Source organism: Coenobita brevimanus, chromosome 79, assembly GCF_032717465.1.
Source record: "Coenobita brevimanus isolate Jiangsu-jjx chromosome 79, ASM3271746v2, whole genome shotgun sequence".
NCBI classification, from domain to species: Eukaryota; Metazoa; Arthropoda; class Malacostraca; order Decapoda; family Coenobitidae; genus Coenobita; species Coenobita brevimanus.
In genome coordinates, this window is record NC_137032.1 from 33,865,933 (window position 1) to 33,880,436 (window position 14,504).

Here is a 14,504-nt window from a genome sequence, read left to right on the forward strand (position 1 = left end):
ACAAATGCCTTGTTTCAATGTTTTACCCTCATTATGAACAACAGGGACTCATGGGAATATGGGGCTTTGGTCAGGCGAACCATGACAAAATGAAGAATTTGTGACACCACAGAAAACAACCCTCATCTAATTGAGATAACAATGTCACTGAAGACACCTATGGGTGTGACTGTACCTATTGCAATTATACTGCTGTATCTAATCCCTCTGTTAAAGTCTCCAAAGCTGAATAAAACCGTCTTAAGAAAGCAAGAATCTATCTATCTATCTACTTATTGCCAGACACCACAATCCCATAAGGGGTGGCCATTTGACTTTTGAGTTAGTTGTTTTACGGGGAGGGGACATACTGAAAAATACGTTATTGGAGAGATGGGATTAAATTCTTAAATCTGGGTGGTCCTTTTTATTTTATTCTTCCTATCTTCAAATGATTTTATTTAGCCTTGGAGTGACGTTTTAAACTTGAGGGGTTAGATATAGCTTATATAAACTCCTTCAAAATGAACAGCCTTTAATAATAAAATTTGGCAGCACCAGGTCTAATTAGCAAGGAGTTGAATAAGGGATGACTTCTCCAAGATGCTTAAGTGGATGGAAGAAGTGAACAAAGAGTATATATAATAGTAAGTGAGCACACATGATAAAACTCAAAGAAATGGGTACAACCTGGAAAAACTCGCTTTGTCAAGAGATACGAAGGATATGACTTGGAAAAAAAAGTAGTGGATGGGTGGAATAAGTTACACTGATGTAGCTGGTCCATCTACAGCCAGACGCAATAATCCCATTACGGGTGCCCATTTCTCTTTGAGTTAGTTGTTTTACAGGGAGGGGCACTAACCCTCCACCAACCCACTTGTTGAAATGTAGGGGAACACGTATGGGTTGGTTATATGGTTACCACCCAGCACTGTATATGGCTTCCTTCAGTTTTTGTGCTAAAGTTCTTGCAGTTCTTCCTAAATACCATACAACTGTGAATACTTTTCCTTTCATTATTAGTGTCTCAATTTTTCACCCCATACCATACATTAGGATAGCTACTCCTTTTATGGGATGAGGAGGGAGTTAAAGGACATTAGTATAACCTAGAAACTATACTACCTGGTCATATCAGTGCTGCCAAGTGAAAGCATCCCTTTTCAGCCCTCCCACTGCAGTAGTCTCATATAACTCCACAAATCTAGCCCAGACTGTCTTGGTTACACCTAAAGGATAAAAGGGTAATTTTTCTTTACAAAGCCACAACACTAACAGTTGACAATAAAGGAATGAAGGTAAGGTCGGAAATTGGTCTCAATTAGGCCTGAATTACACAAATCTAAATTAGGTTAAGCAGCATCAGTGTTGGTTGTCTAAGTGACCAGTATAATTCCATCTTCAGAATTAGGGGTTATGGCTTTGCAAATATTTACTAAAATAAAGTTATAACTGAAATAATATGGTTGCAGGTCTGAAGGGTACTGTATTTGGTTTGGTTTTCATAACAATCCATTATAATTTTATGGATGTAGACTGACAATTTTCTATGAACAATGTTAAAAGTATGCATTTCAGCAACTCTTTAATCCAGTGCAACTGATCATCTGGCTATACTTCATATAATAAGAATGATAAGAGGCAACATTATTACTGTACAGGAGCTATCCAAGATTTTCGCCTAAATCTGCGAAAGAACTGTTATCAAGAACAATGTACGCACTGAAATAACTGATATAAATGTTGTCCACATGAAAATTAATGTGGCTCAACTGGAACATGGCTATAACAATATCATAAATACTATAATCCATTTCACCAAGTTTGGCACGATCACTGATGTCCTCAACGCCTGTTGTGTTGATGTATATAATAATAAATCCTCTGCACTGGGTAAACCTCTATGTTTTACCTTGAGAACCAATATATAAAAGCAATACAAAAAGGTATATCCAGTACTGAGGACCTTTATCAATGCCACAGGTGTTGAGGACCTCACTGATGGTACCAGAAGAGGTGAAATGAAGTATAGTACAGTACATCTGAAACTCAACACTTAACCCCAAAACTACCGTACTGTGTGACAGCCTACATTGGTAACAAGTTTAATATCTTGCACAAAACACGAATTTTAAACAACCCAACACCTGTGGCTACTCACCTGAAAAATAATCGCTCGTATATATTCTAAAATAACGAAGAATCCCATTAATTCCACAGCCACATGACCCAGGAATGTTTTGATGTCCCCGTGACCTTAGGAGACTCCCATGAGTCTCATTCTTATCGCTAACATTTATTTCCTCATGTGTCACGTTAACATTCTCTTGCATGTTATTTGGGTCACCTGTGAATGAGTTAAATATTTATGAAGCATGAAAACAAAGAACAAGCTGTAATATGCAAAATATATCGCTGCGAGAGACGTGCTACGGTAGAGCCGCATTTCCTCAAAATAAATTTCTGCATATGTTCTGCATATGCCGCGTTAATATTCTTCTGTATATCTTTGGGGCAATCTATATATGTGTTAATAAGGATATAAAAGAGCATAAGAGAAGAATATGTTGTAATATGCAAAATAAATCGTTGAGGTGCTACGTAGTTCCAAAGCCCACAAGACTGCGACCCTTGAAGGCTCCTAGGGGCTCTCTCGCGCCGTGCTAATGACTGATTGATTTAAATATTTACTGTATTGTTGTAAACGCATACAGAGTGCGTATGCAACAAAAGAAAGTGGTAGGTCTTGCCATAGGCCTTCTGAAAATACAGTTATACAGTCAGTGGTTACAAATTCGTGGGTATTGCCACACGCCCTGTATCAAATATTGGCTATAGTATGTTATAAAATGTTAAGGAAGTTAATATCTGCACTAAAAAAAATGAAAATAAAAAATAATCGCTAGTCACCAATGGCAACATGCTCTCAACTTTTGACCTGCCTGATAGAATTCTTTCATTCACCATTCCTTCTTTGTAGTAGGTGTGGGTGTCCACCATCCACTCACTTGATGTTATGCTGCCTTTAGGCAACTTTACATTGATCAGGGATAGTTGGGGTTTATTGCTCACATAATGCCACTCTGGGATGGGCAACTGGTCACTCAAGCCTTAAATATTTGGACTAAATCCTAGACCTGGGCTCCTATGGTCCTTCTTGAGCAATACAGGACTGGATGATAGACAGATCTACCATTGTTCAGAGTGGGTGCCAGGAAGCAGACTAATTCCCCACATGCCTCTCCCGCAGCACAACTACCTTGCCTCTTTTGCCATGACTCTGACTGTAAGAGGTTCTTTATATCCAGCTTTGCAGCTGCAGTCAGTGATGGCTGCATGGGCATCCCACCATACATCTATGTCTTGAGTGGCGAGTGCAGAATGCAAGTCTTGGTGTCTAAGCAGGCAAGGTTGAAGCTGTGAGTTAATGGCTGCTCCTGGGCTTTACAAAAAGGAACCTCTGCTTGAAGGAATCAAAAACATAAATCAAAATTTACATACCAGTATTTTATCCTAACTGCCAAGAAATGATTTTCTTGGTAAGAAAAAGATCTCTGCCTAAACTGAGCCAATACTAAACAATCTCTGCTGAGAGGTTAATGGTAAGTGATGTCTAGGATAATCAGACCCCCCTTAGTTTGCAAGAAAATGTTTTCACTTTTTAATTATGGTTACAACTCAATGTACGGTATACCGTATTAAACTGTACCCCAAATGGTTTCCTGGGCTACAAGAAAATGCATTTCAGTAATGTCAGCCCTACTATACTCTTTTTATTCAAACTTACCCTAAAACTGGCATCTCTCCATCTTAAATGCCGAACTGTAACAACAAATTAACTGTTGAATATGACGCTAATCACAGAACAGTGCTATGGAAAGGATATGGAGCTGCCACATTTCTTTTTCTGTTGCTATGTTTAATAAGCTGCAAAAGGATGAAAATCTAAGCCCAGTTGAGGTGCCAAATCTGACACCTTTAAAGGCATAGTGTTTAGTCAAATAATACAGTATCACATTTAAAAGTCTGCTGACACTTTCCTCCCAGTAGTGGCAATGGAATGTGCAACATTTTATCTTTATGAGCCAGGATTCAGGGGGTTTGAACAGTAAGTGGGAGTATGACTAATTTAATAGGGCAAACTTTGGTTAGTACAGTATGGTACTTTGCCTGATTCTATCAGTTTTTTTCCTAGTTCTCTGGACTCTTACTCACCCTCCCTTGGTGTGGAAAAGGAGGTACCGTATGGTTGATGATGAAGGTAGCAATATGAAGCACACAACAAAAAAGTATGAGAAAAGAGGATATTGCCTGGCATCAAGGATGGAATGAGAAATATGGAATTCAGGCTTCAATGCTGGCCAGGGATTGTCAGCAAATTTTTGCTCATGATAACCTAATACTTTACCACCTTTCAACCCCTTGAACATGATAAAATTTTGTTTTATTGCCTCCATACAAATATATATATATATACCATATATATATATATATATATATATATATTTTTGCTGCCTCCATACAAATAATTCTGTTTTATTTCTGTTGCCTCCATACAATTTTGTTACGCAATGGAATGACCATTTGTAGTAACAAAGTTCAAAACTGTCTCAACTAAAACCTTCACAATCTGATATCGATCCCTAAACTAAATAAATAATCTCAATGTAGCAAGAACATGGTAAATACAGAGCTGGACTGAAATGACCGATGCACCAACACAACAACCAACTTAACAGCCTACTGTATTTTGTCAAGTTGTGTAGAATACTAAGCTCTGGCCTACCTGGGAAAAACACGCAGAACATAAACCCCAATGGACCATACCTCCCTAGAACAGTTATAAATACAGTACCTTATTGTGCATCATCTCTGCTTTTCACAAAAAATAAAAATGCAATGAATTTCAGTGTTTTAATCTCAACAGCATACAGAAGCTCCCTTTCATTACATTACACCAGTCATGCTAAGAAATATTTTGGCCTAAGTTTGATTCGGCAGTAAATCCAGTAAAGGCGGTGATTGTATGTTAAGGATGAGTTCCAAAATATCACAACTTTTTCATACTTCTGTAAACTGAGTAAACTGGCAAATCAGGTACAGGTATAGCTAGTCGTTTGGTTTTCACCTGACAAAAGACCCATAACCCCTTTCAGCTCAGTTAATGGCCAAGTGTAGCCAGACTGGAGGGTTGATTAGACCAGTGACCAAGGAGACCCACTCCTGCCTCATACCGAAGGCTCACTGAGTTTGGTAAGTCTGTAAAGAGAGTGACCCATTCCCATCACAAGAAAATAAACCAGCTATACCAATGGAGCTTTAACCCATAGGTACAACACACTGATGCCTTTTTCATTTTATCTTGTTATCTCCATATAATTTTACTCTGCTTAGGAGAGCTCCCTGGTAGAGAAGAAGGTTAATGATGAATATATTTAACCCTCCAGTTCAAAAGTCTCTATGAAGAATGTATCTGACCCTCCTGTTCAGAAGTCTACAGTATCCTAAGCCAAACTATTAGGAAACAGAAAGAACATAATGAAAAATGCATCACTGGACTGAAGGGTTGGGATAATTTGTTTAAATTTACTTCACTCTTATTAGAAAACAATGTAAAAAAGAATATACATATATGACTATAATGAGAACTTAACTTAGGGCAAACTTGCCATTTCAGATGCATCTGCTCTAACATGTACAGTTGTACACCTTCAAACCCAATCTTATAAAAAACTTTCCCCCTAAATATATAAATAAATAAAACTGGGCTACCGTACTGCCGGTGCTAATTTAACAATAACTTGCTGGCAAAATGATGAACTATCATCATGCTATGTTCCCAAAAATGTGGTATGCACTGTTCTGAGTTTACTAGTCTTGATGGGATTTATTTATTTATTTTTTTTATTTTTTTATTATTATTATTTTTTTAAAGACTGAATGCATGTATACTATAAAACAGTTGTGTCCAGTGTCATGTACAGCACTACAGATATTCTCCATCAGTCACAATCACAATCATGATGCACAAACTGTCTCAGAGTTACACTATACGTGTACATACTCTCTCCATCAGTCACAATCATGATGCCTAAACTCTCTCAGACTCTGGGTGAAGGTGCTGTTGTCGGTGTGTTTGTCTGACAAGGAATTTGTGTATGCCTGTATGTCAGTGGAGCTAGAAGGAGAAGCCTTGTGAAAGATGTTCATATGTTTGACCAAATCACCTTTCCGTGAGAGCAACTTCCCACATTCAGCACATTTGAAGTCCTTTACTCCAGTGTGAGTCTTTGCGTGTCGGTTGAGGTGAGCTTTACGAGCAAACCCTCTATCACATTCTGAACACTTAAATTTCTTCACTCCTGTGTGAATGATACTGTGCAGACAAACTTCATATCTAGATTTAAAATGTTTTCCACACTCATCACACTTAAACTTTCTAACTTCTGTATGGGTCAGCATGTGGCGGTTGAGGTTGTTTTTCCGTGAAAATAACCTTCCACATTCCAAGCATTCAAAATTTTTCACTCCAGTGTGAATTAGAAAATGGTTATCTAATTCTGACTTAGTTTTGAATGGCTTACCACAATCATCACACTTAAATCTTTTCACTTTAGAATGGACTAGTTTGTGTTGGTTCCGTTGCTTCCTGCTAACAAATAGCTTCCCACATTCTGGACACTCAAATTCCTTAACTACTGCATGAGTCTGTGAGTGTGTCCTAAGGGCAGCTTTGGTATAAAATGTTTTACAACATTCTTCACATTCAAATTTTTTTATTCCTGTGTGAACTACACGATGGTCACTTAATGCTTTTTCAGTTCTAAAACATTTCTCACATTCATCACACTTGAAACTTTTTACAGTAAAATGCACCATCACATGTTGGTTCAGGAGTCTCTCACTAGTAAATACTTTTCCACACTCTGTACATTCCATCTCCTCACCTTCTTCATGAGTTAAAGAATGGTGGTTAAGGCCACTCTTGGTATAAAACAATTTACAACACTTGGAACATTTATATTTTTTCACTCCCGAATGGACTACAAGATGGGAAGATAATCGTCTCTGAGATCTAAAACACATGTCACATTTATCACACTTGAAGTTTTTAACTGCAGAATGAACCGGTATATGTTCATTAAGAGATTCCTTACGTCTATACTGCTTCCCACATTCTAAGCACTCAAACCGCTTAACTGGAGAATGAATTTTCAAGTGCTTACTTAAATTACGTTTAGAGGTGAAGATTTTATTACATTCATGACACTGAAGAGACTTTGCCACTGCACGGGTTTCTGAGTGAAGCATGACAGAATTTTTACAATCAAGTGCTTCACCACATTCCAAATATTCGAACTCCTTCTCTTCTGTTGTGGTGAAGACAGAGTGTGGGATGGCTTGTGTCTCGCTACTACTCACATCCTCTCCTTCACTATGCTGTATTGCCTGCTGCATGATCACATCCATCATGCCTTAAAACTGTATCACTGAGCTGTGGATGACAAAAGCACCATTAATTCACTTGAAGCTGCTTGTGACAGTTGTTTTACAGTCAGGTATGAGTGAGCTTAAAGGTTTTAACTCCACAATGGTGCTGGAGCAAGGCATCTTCAGGTGGTGTCACTGATATACTCAAGAGCAAGGTCATGCAAACATCCTTTAGCTACTTCCTTACTCTCTGAAAGGAGAATGGTTGACTGTATAAGGGCAACTTAAGACTGCATTACAATGGGTTCCCATTTCAATGAACCTGAGGCTACAACAACAACAACCCCACAGTCATGAATCAGAAGCATGTTTCACATGCAAGCTGTTTCACTTAAAAGTAGCATATTGCCTGCATACTGCCTACACTTACAAAGGAAGACTGTCTGTATCTGACAAACTAACTTTCTCTGCCACACAAGCTTAGTATGGTATCTCTTAACATGGAGAGGTGATTATGTATGTGTAATATCTCTCAACAAGGTGACTACACAAGATTAATATCCCTCACAATGGTTACAAAAGCTTAACACCTCTCAACAAGGCAATTACTTATCTTGTCCATCACTTGACTAACATCCAATAAAACTGCCAGCACTGAAATGATGACATTCTTAACTAAGGAAAGTGCTGCCATATGTCTCACTAACACTCTCCTTTCTCCAAATAATTACCTGGTATTCCTGTAAATTAGGGGAACTGGCAAATGAAAAATAACAGTGAAACATTAAATGGTATTTTTTCTTTAATTTACTGAGGAATTAGGCTAACAGCAAAATAGTACAGTACACAAATGGGCAACATGATTGAATGAGGAATTGGTGTATGGTATTGGACTTCATCACCATTGACAGAAGTGCCTCAAGCTACCTTATCCTCACACACTTTTCGCACTCTCTCAAATACTCCTCTTCCTACTCTTTCACCGATGTACCGACTTCTTCCACACCATTCTTCTTAAAATATATAGTAAATAACTTAATTATCAAAGCTCAATAAATCCTCGGTGAAATGCATGAATCAGCCACTACCCTGTCCGAAGTACTGAAATATTCTGATAAATTGAGAGGATCAGATTTAAGGCACTCAGATCCCAAGTTCAAGCACTTTCGTTGTTATATCACATCCAGAATAACATGAGATTTGGTGTTCCTATATCAGGCAGTAATGGACCAGATTCTGTGTGCTAAATTCCAAGTTGGTTTAACTGGAACGCATTAATTCGGAGATTCACTGTAACAGGAAATTTATTGATAACTTGCCTGCCCCATGCTGATAATTTCATTGCATATTTCCCTTTATTGCTAATGAAAGCAACGTTGGGTCTGGTTAGTACTTGGATGGGTGACCGCCTGGGAACACCAGATGCTGTTGGCATCCCTACGTGTCAAGTGAGGTTGGTGGAGGATTAGTGCCCCTCCCTGTAAAACAATTAACTCTAAGCCCTTGACCACCCCGTTTGGGATACATGGCGTCTGGCAATGGATGGATGGATGGACTAATGATCATTTGCGATATAGTTTCCCTCTGTGCCATTACTGTAGTTTTTTGTATAACAATAATTAAGCCAAAAGTAATTCTCACTGAAGCAGATGTGATGCTACATGCAGGTCTTTTACAAGTTGATACAGGTATTGGGAGTTTTCAAGGTTTAGCTTAGTGGCCACCCTACATGGTCAAAATTATATGGGGCCTGGGGGACAAGGCCACCACTGATGCACTCATTCAGAGATCGTTTGTAACCATGCTGCTGCAGGTGTCCTAGGCTGATATATTATCAATAATAATTATAACAGGTTTACTAAGTACTGAAAATGCATAATTATAAACATTATAGAATTTCATAGAAATTACAATGGAAGAGTTGAGAGGTAGGATGGGACTGGAGTGTATTGGTGTTGTGATGAGGAGAGGTAGATTGAGGTGGTTTGGACATGTGGAGAGGATGGGGGATGATAATTGGGTGAGGAAGGTGAGAAGTGTTAATATTGGGGGTGGGGTTATGAGGGGTAGACTGAGAAAGACATGGGACGAGGTCATTAAGTGTGACCTTAGAGTTAAGGGACTGAACAGGGAGGCTGCAATGGATCATGCAGCATGGAAAGCCGCCATTAGGTAACCAAGGCCGACACATGCAAGCATGTTGGAGCCTTTAAAAACGAAACGAAACGAAACCAGGCCTAATCATGAGGGCAAGTCTTGGGCTCAACTGTAATCTATACGGTAATTACTTTCACAAAGTTATGGTGTCATACCTGAATTAAACAGATTTAAAATAATTCCTGTCAAATTTTGCTAAATCCATCAGGAGAGCTTTTTCAGTTTTGTAAAAGGTCTCTAACGACAGTAAACAATATTTAGTGCCTGTAGGCCTAAGTTAGGCTATATACTCTGTCCACTTAATCTACTGGTATCCCTACACTGTCATTACTCTACATGCTTGAGATTGACACTCAGATTTGATATCAACCAAGAAAAAGTGCTGTGAAAAGGACAGAGCTATTGTTTTGCCGAGAAATAGGCCTAGGCAAATGGCTGAATATCTCCATTAAATTGTGATGAACGAACTGCAGGATTTTTCATGGCACCCATCGGCTTCAACTTACAATCTGCTAATACTCACATGCAATTATTCCAGCATCAGACGTTAAATTACTCGAGGAGGAAAAAACGTGTTTCAATACACGAGCAGCTCCCAAATTTCATCTGCCTTTTAGACCTGTGTGATGGTCAGTATTAGCAATTTCAGCTAAAGCTCTTAAGAATCGCTAGAATACTTGACTGACTGACTGAAATATTTTAAAATCACTAAAAAAATTACTATGACCTCCAGAATGTTGCTAAAATTGGTAAAAACTTCCAGAACATCGTTAGACTTGTCGCTAGAAGTATAAATTTGTCGCTATATGGAAGTGCTAACCTAGCAACTTAGCAACTCAAATGCACAGTCTTCAGTTGGGATAGTACCTTATATCCCCCTTTTTCCTGTTTCATGGGTTCTCTCATCATTGTATCTGCCCACTCCGTCTAATCTGCGATAGTACAGTGTGAGATAAAACGTATTAATCTTTTGACGAAGGTAATAAACATCAGCGACGTACCTTCGTAGGGCAACCACTTCCCCATCACAACAAAGACTTCCCCCACCTGATATTTCCCCGTCATTTACAACCACCATTGATATAACGCTTTAGCGGTCTGTCATCAGACTTGGTTAACATGATTTTGCATTTCCCTAGGTTTAAAACTCACTTATCTATGTCTGTCTATCCATTGCTAGACGCCTTAATCCCGCACGGGGTGGGCACAAACAAATCGCCTCCATGTCGTCGTCCCCCACCATTTCACTGCCTTGTTCCCAGCTCACACCCCCTTCCCTCATATACCTCTCCACTCCTTCCCTCCATCTCATCCTTGACCTCCCCCTCCCTCTCCCCCCCTCCACCTCACTCACACTTTCCTCGTCAGTCTCTCCATTCTCTCCACATGACCAAACCGCCTAAGAATATTTCTCCTACAGCTTTCTAGCTCACCCACATCCACACCACAACGCTCCTTCACTTCCTCATTTGTCAGGCTGTCTCTCCATGTGACCACATATGCTCCTCTGAAAAAACTCATTTCCACAGCTCTCACCCTTGTGTCCCTCCAACAAGATCCAAGCTTCATTTCCACACATTAGAGTCGGTATCACGGTACTGTCATGCAGCGATTATTTTACTTCCATGTTCGCTTCTCTGTTTCTTATAACTGCTTTCAAAGAACCAACAACCTTTCTTTCTTGTACCCTTTCAAGCACTTCATCCTCTAAACTTCCATCCTTACTCAACACACTATCAAAGTATTTCAAAGCACTCACATTTTCCATTTATCTATGTGATTACACATTATATTAGGTGTTACTTTCAAATCTTGTATTAATTATGTTTCTCAGTGCATACTGTACCGGAACTGTTTCCTCAGTACATCTCTATTTGCTGGAGATACTGTGTGTGTGTGTGTGTGTGTGTGTGTGTGTGTGTGTGTGTCAAAATTCACCACCTTTTGTTGTATGCACTTTGTAACCAGTTTGAATGTAACTATATTTGCTGAAGGAGGTGTCCCTTTGTTGTACATGTATTGTGTATTTTTACAACCATAAACATTTCAATTTCTCGGTTTTAATTTCTCAGCCCAATCCAGCACTGAAATCTGGAGATCACAGGACCACTTTTCGACAATGGAATGATAAAACTTTGGCAAGGAGAGAGAGAGAGAGAGAGAGAGAGAGAGAGAGAGAGAGAGAGAGAGAGAGAGAGAGAGAGAATTACTGTTCATCTCCGTGAATCCTGCTACTTACGGTAATGTTATTTAAACTTATGGCATCTCACAAGTAGCGAGGTAAGCACTGTGATTATCATTTTCATTGTCATTAATTATTCTTTATTTTGATGTTAATTGCTTAACTGTAATTATCAGCACTTCTTTATCTCTTGCTCTGGGAACTATATTAATCTGCAAATGCTTCAAGACGCAAGATGATTCTTATGCATTATGTGAATATATTGTCAACACAGCACATCTCGAAACTCGTTCGTTTCTTGCCGTTCAACAGGCTTTGTTTTACTTTACTGTATTTATTTTTTCGTATTGTATTAGCTTCTGCAGTGAGGGTATTGCCATGCCGTTTGAACAGGTGTTGCTGCTGGGAATAGGAGCAAGCTGAGAACATCTGTGCAGCACCAGGAGCAAATATGGCATCAGAAGAGGTAGAGGTGAGTAGGCTACATGATTCTCAGAAAGTCAACTTCTTTCCCATGTTTAAAGCTGAAATATTATGCCGATAGCCACCTTTCACGCTAGGTGGCTTGAGGTTAATGCTGGAATATATTGACAAAATTCAGTACCTGTTACAAGTTACCATATACAGAGTTCGGCTGAAAAGAAATGATATAATCTAGCGTATGTTTGATCCAGCTACCCACTATCCCACTTAATTTCCCGTCCATTCATCATTTTCTGTTATTATACTTGTCCTATGTCAGTTTCAGGCCATCTTGCATTAGCCAACTCTCGCTCTATACCATTTACTTTCCATTACGGTATATCATTCGTCATATTACCCTGGTTCTGTGACATTATTCTCCCATTTTTCACTTCTTTAACTCCTTTTTCCTACGTCATTTCTCGCCCATGCACAATTACTCTGAATTATGCATACTATTTTCTGTAATTACCTTTTCCTTATGCCTTACCGCGGCCAACTTGTATTTCCTTTAGTTACCCTTTTCAGTCACATTTTCTTTTATTTTGTCCTGTGCCATTTTCTTTTAAATTTTGCCAAAGGTAACCTTAGTAATTTATCACACACACACACACACACACACACATACACACACACATATTATTATTCCTCGACTTGCTGCCTCGTTATCCTTTTCCTTCATGACTTAGTAGCCCAATATTTAATTTTCATAATCTAACCCAATCTTTCCTTAAAATTCCCATGATTCTAGATAACATGATTCTTTTTGCACGTCATTGATCTTTTTGCATGACCAGCGTTGCCTTTTCTGATCTTTCAACTGCATGGCTGTGATGACGTGTGCAGGAGGACGTGGATCCTGTGCCCGGGGACTTGATTCAAATTTACCGTCCCGTGTATCAACATTGGGCCATATTTGTGGGGGAAGGCTGCGTGGTTCATCTCGCCCCGCCTAGTAAGTACTCTCTCTCTCTCTCTCTCTCTCTCTCTCTCGATAATACTAATATAATTAACACCTTCAGTTTGCGGATGTAATTTCCCTCTCTCTCTCTCTGATCTCCATAATACTAATATAATCAACACAATTAGCGGATGTCATTTCTCTCTCTCTCTCTCTCTCTCGATAATACTAATATAATTAACACCTTCAGTTAGCGTATGTCATCTCTCTCTCTCTCTCTCTCTCCCTCTCTCTCTCTCGATAATACCAATATAATTAACACCTTCAGTTAGTAATCACTTATTTTTATGTATGAGAGAGAGAGAGAGAGAGAGAGAGAGAGAGAGAGAGATGCTTTTCACATACATCTGCCAGTCAACGTACTGAAAGGGTAACCACTTCAGTCCAATTACTTGTTTTTAATGCCTTTGCTATCTCCAGAGTTTACTCAGCATGGAAGCCTGAATAATAATAATAATAATAATAATAATAATAATAATAATAATAATAACATGTGGATGTGGTTGAGAAGATTGGGAGAAATACACTGAGGTGGTTTGGACATGTGGAGAGAACGGAGAATGAAAGACTATAAGAGGGTGTATGTAGGTGAGGTGGAGGGAGGGAGAGGGAGGGGTAGACCGAGGATGAGGTGGAGGGATGGAGTTGAGAGGTATATGAGGGAGGGGAGGGATGAGCTGGGGGGATGGTAGTCAAATGGTGGGTGACAGAGCGACTTGGAGGCGTTTTGTCTGCGGCCACCCTTTGCGGGATTAGGGCGTCGGGCTATGGATAGATAGATAGATATTTCAAATTCAAAATAATGATAACAATAATAAAAATGAAGATGATAATAGTAAATATTAATGTACTGTAATAATAATAATAATAATAATAATAATAATAACAATAATAATAATAATAATAACAATAATAATAATAACAATAATAATTCTTTACGGCAATGGGTAAGAAAAAAATACTATTCTCAGGTGGGTTGCCAGACACCGCGAGTCGTATAATTAGGGCGGGGTTGACTGACTGGGCCGCGAGGGAAAGGCGTGCTTGGTGAGATGATTATTATTTATTCAGTTATTTATTTGATTTACTTTTTTATTATTTTTATTTTCACTTATTCATTTGTGTTTATTTTGTATTATTCAGTTTTTTTTTTTTTTTTAATTTTTTCATACACCGACTTATGTATTTAGTTATTTAGTTATTTACTTTTACTTACTTATTGTTACTCTATTTATCTACCTATTTATTTACATTATCTATCAGGTGAGGTGCCAGACGCCGGAATGGGTACAGTAAGATCGGTCTTCGCTGACAGAGCCGTCGTCAGGA

The 14,504-nt window shown here is 38.8% G+C and overlaps 1 protein-coding gene across 1 annotated transcript; it reads right to left on the minus strand.

The window, feature by feature from the left end:
* Positions 1-5,868: 5,868 nt before the first annotated feature.
* On the minus strand, positions 5,869-10,182 carry LOC145408945 (uncharacterized). Its single transcript, XM_080279526.1, has 2 exons — positions 10,094-10,182; positions 5,869-7,477 (listed from the first exon to the last, which is right to left on the minus strand). Exon 2 carries the CDS (start codon positions 7,453-7,455, stop codon positions 6,055-6,057), a length of 1,401 nt encoding a protein of 466 aa, XP_080135652.1. The 5' UTR covers positions 7,456-7,477; positions 10,094-10,182; the 3' UTR covers positions 5,869-6,054.
* Between the last annotated feature and the right edge of the window lie 4,322 nt (positions 10,183-14,504).

Bases quoted from the DNA above. Each gene is read 5' to 3' on its own strand.
- LOC145408945 (XM_080279526.1), bottom strand. From the start codon at position 7,455: ATGATGGATGTGATCATGCAGCAGGCAATACAGCATAGTGAAGGAGAG.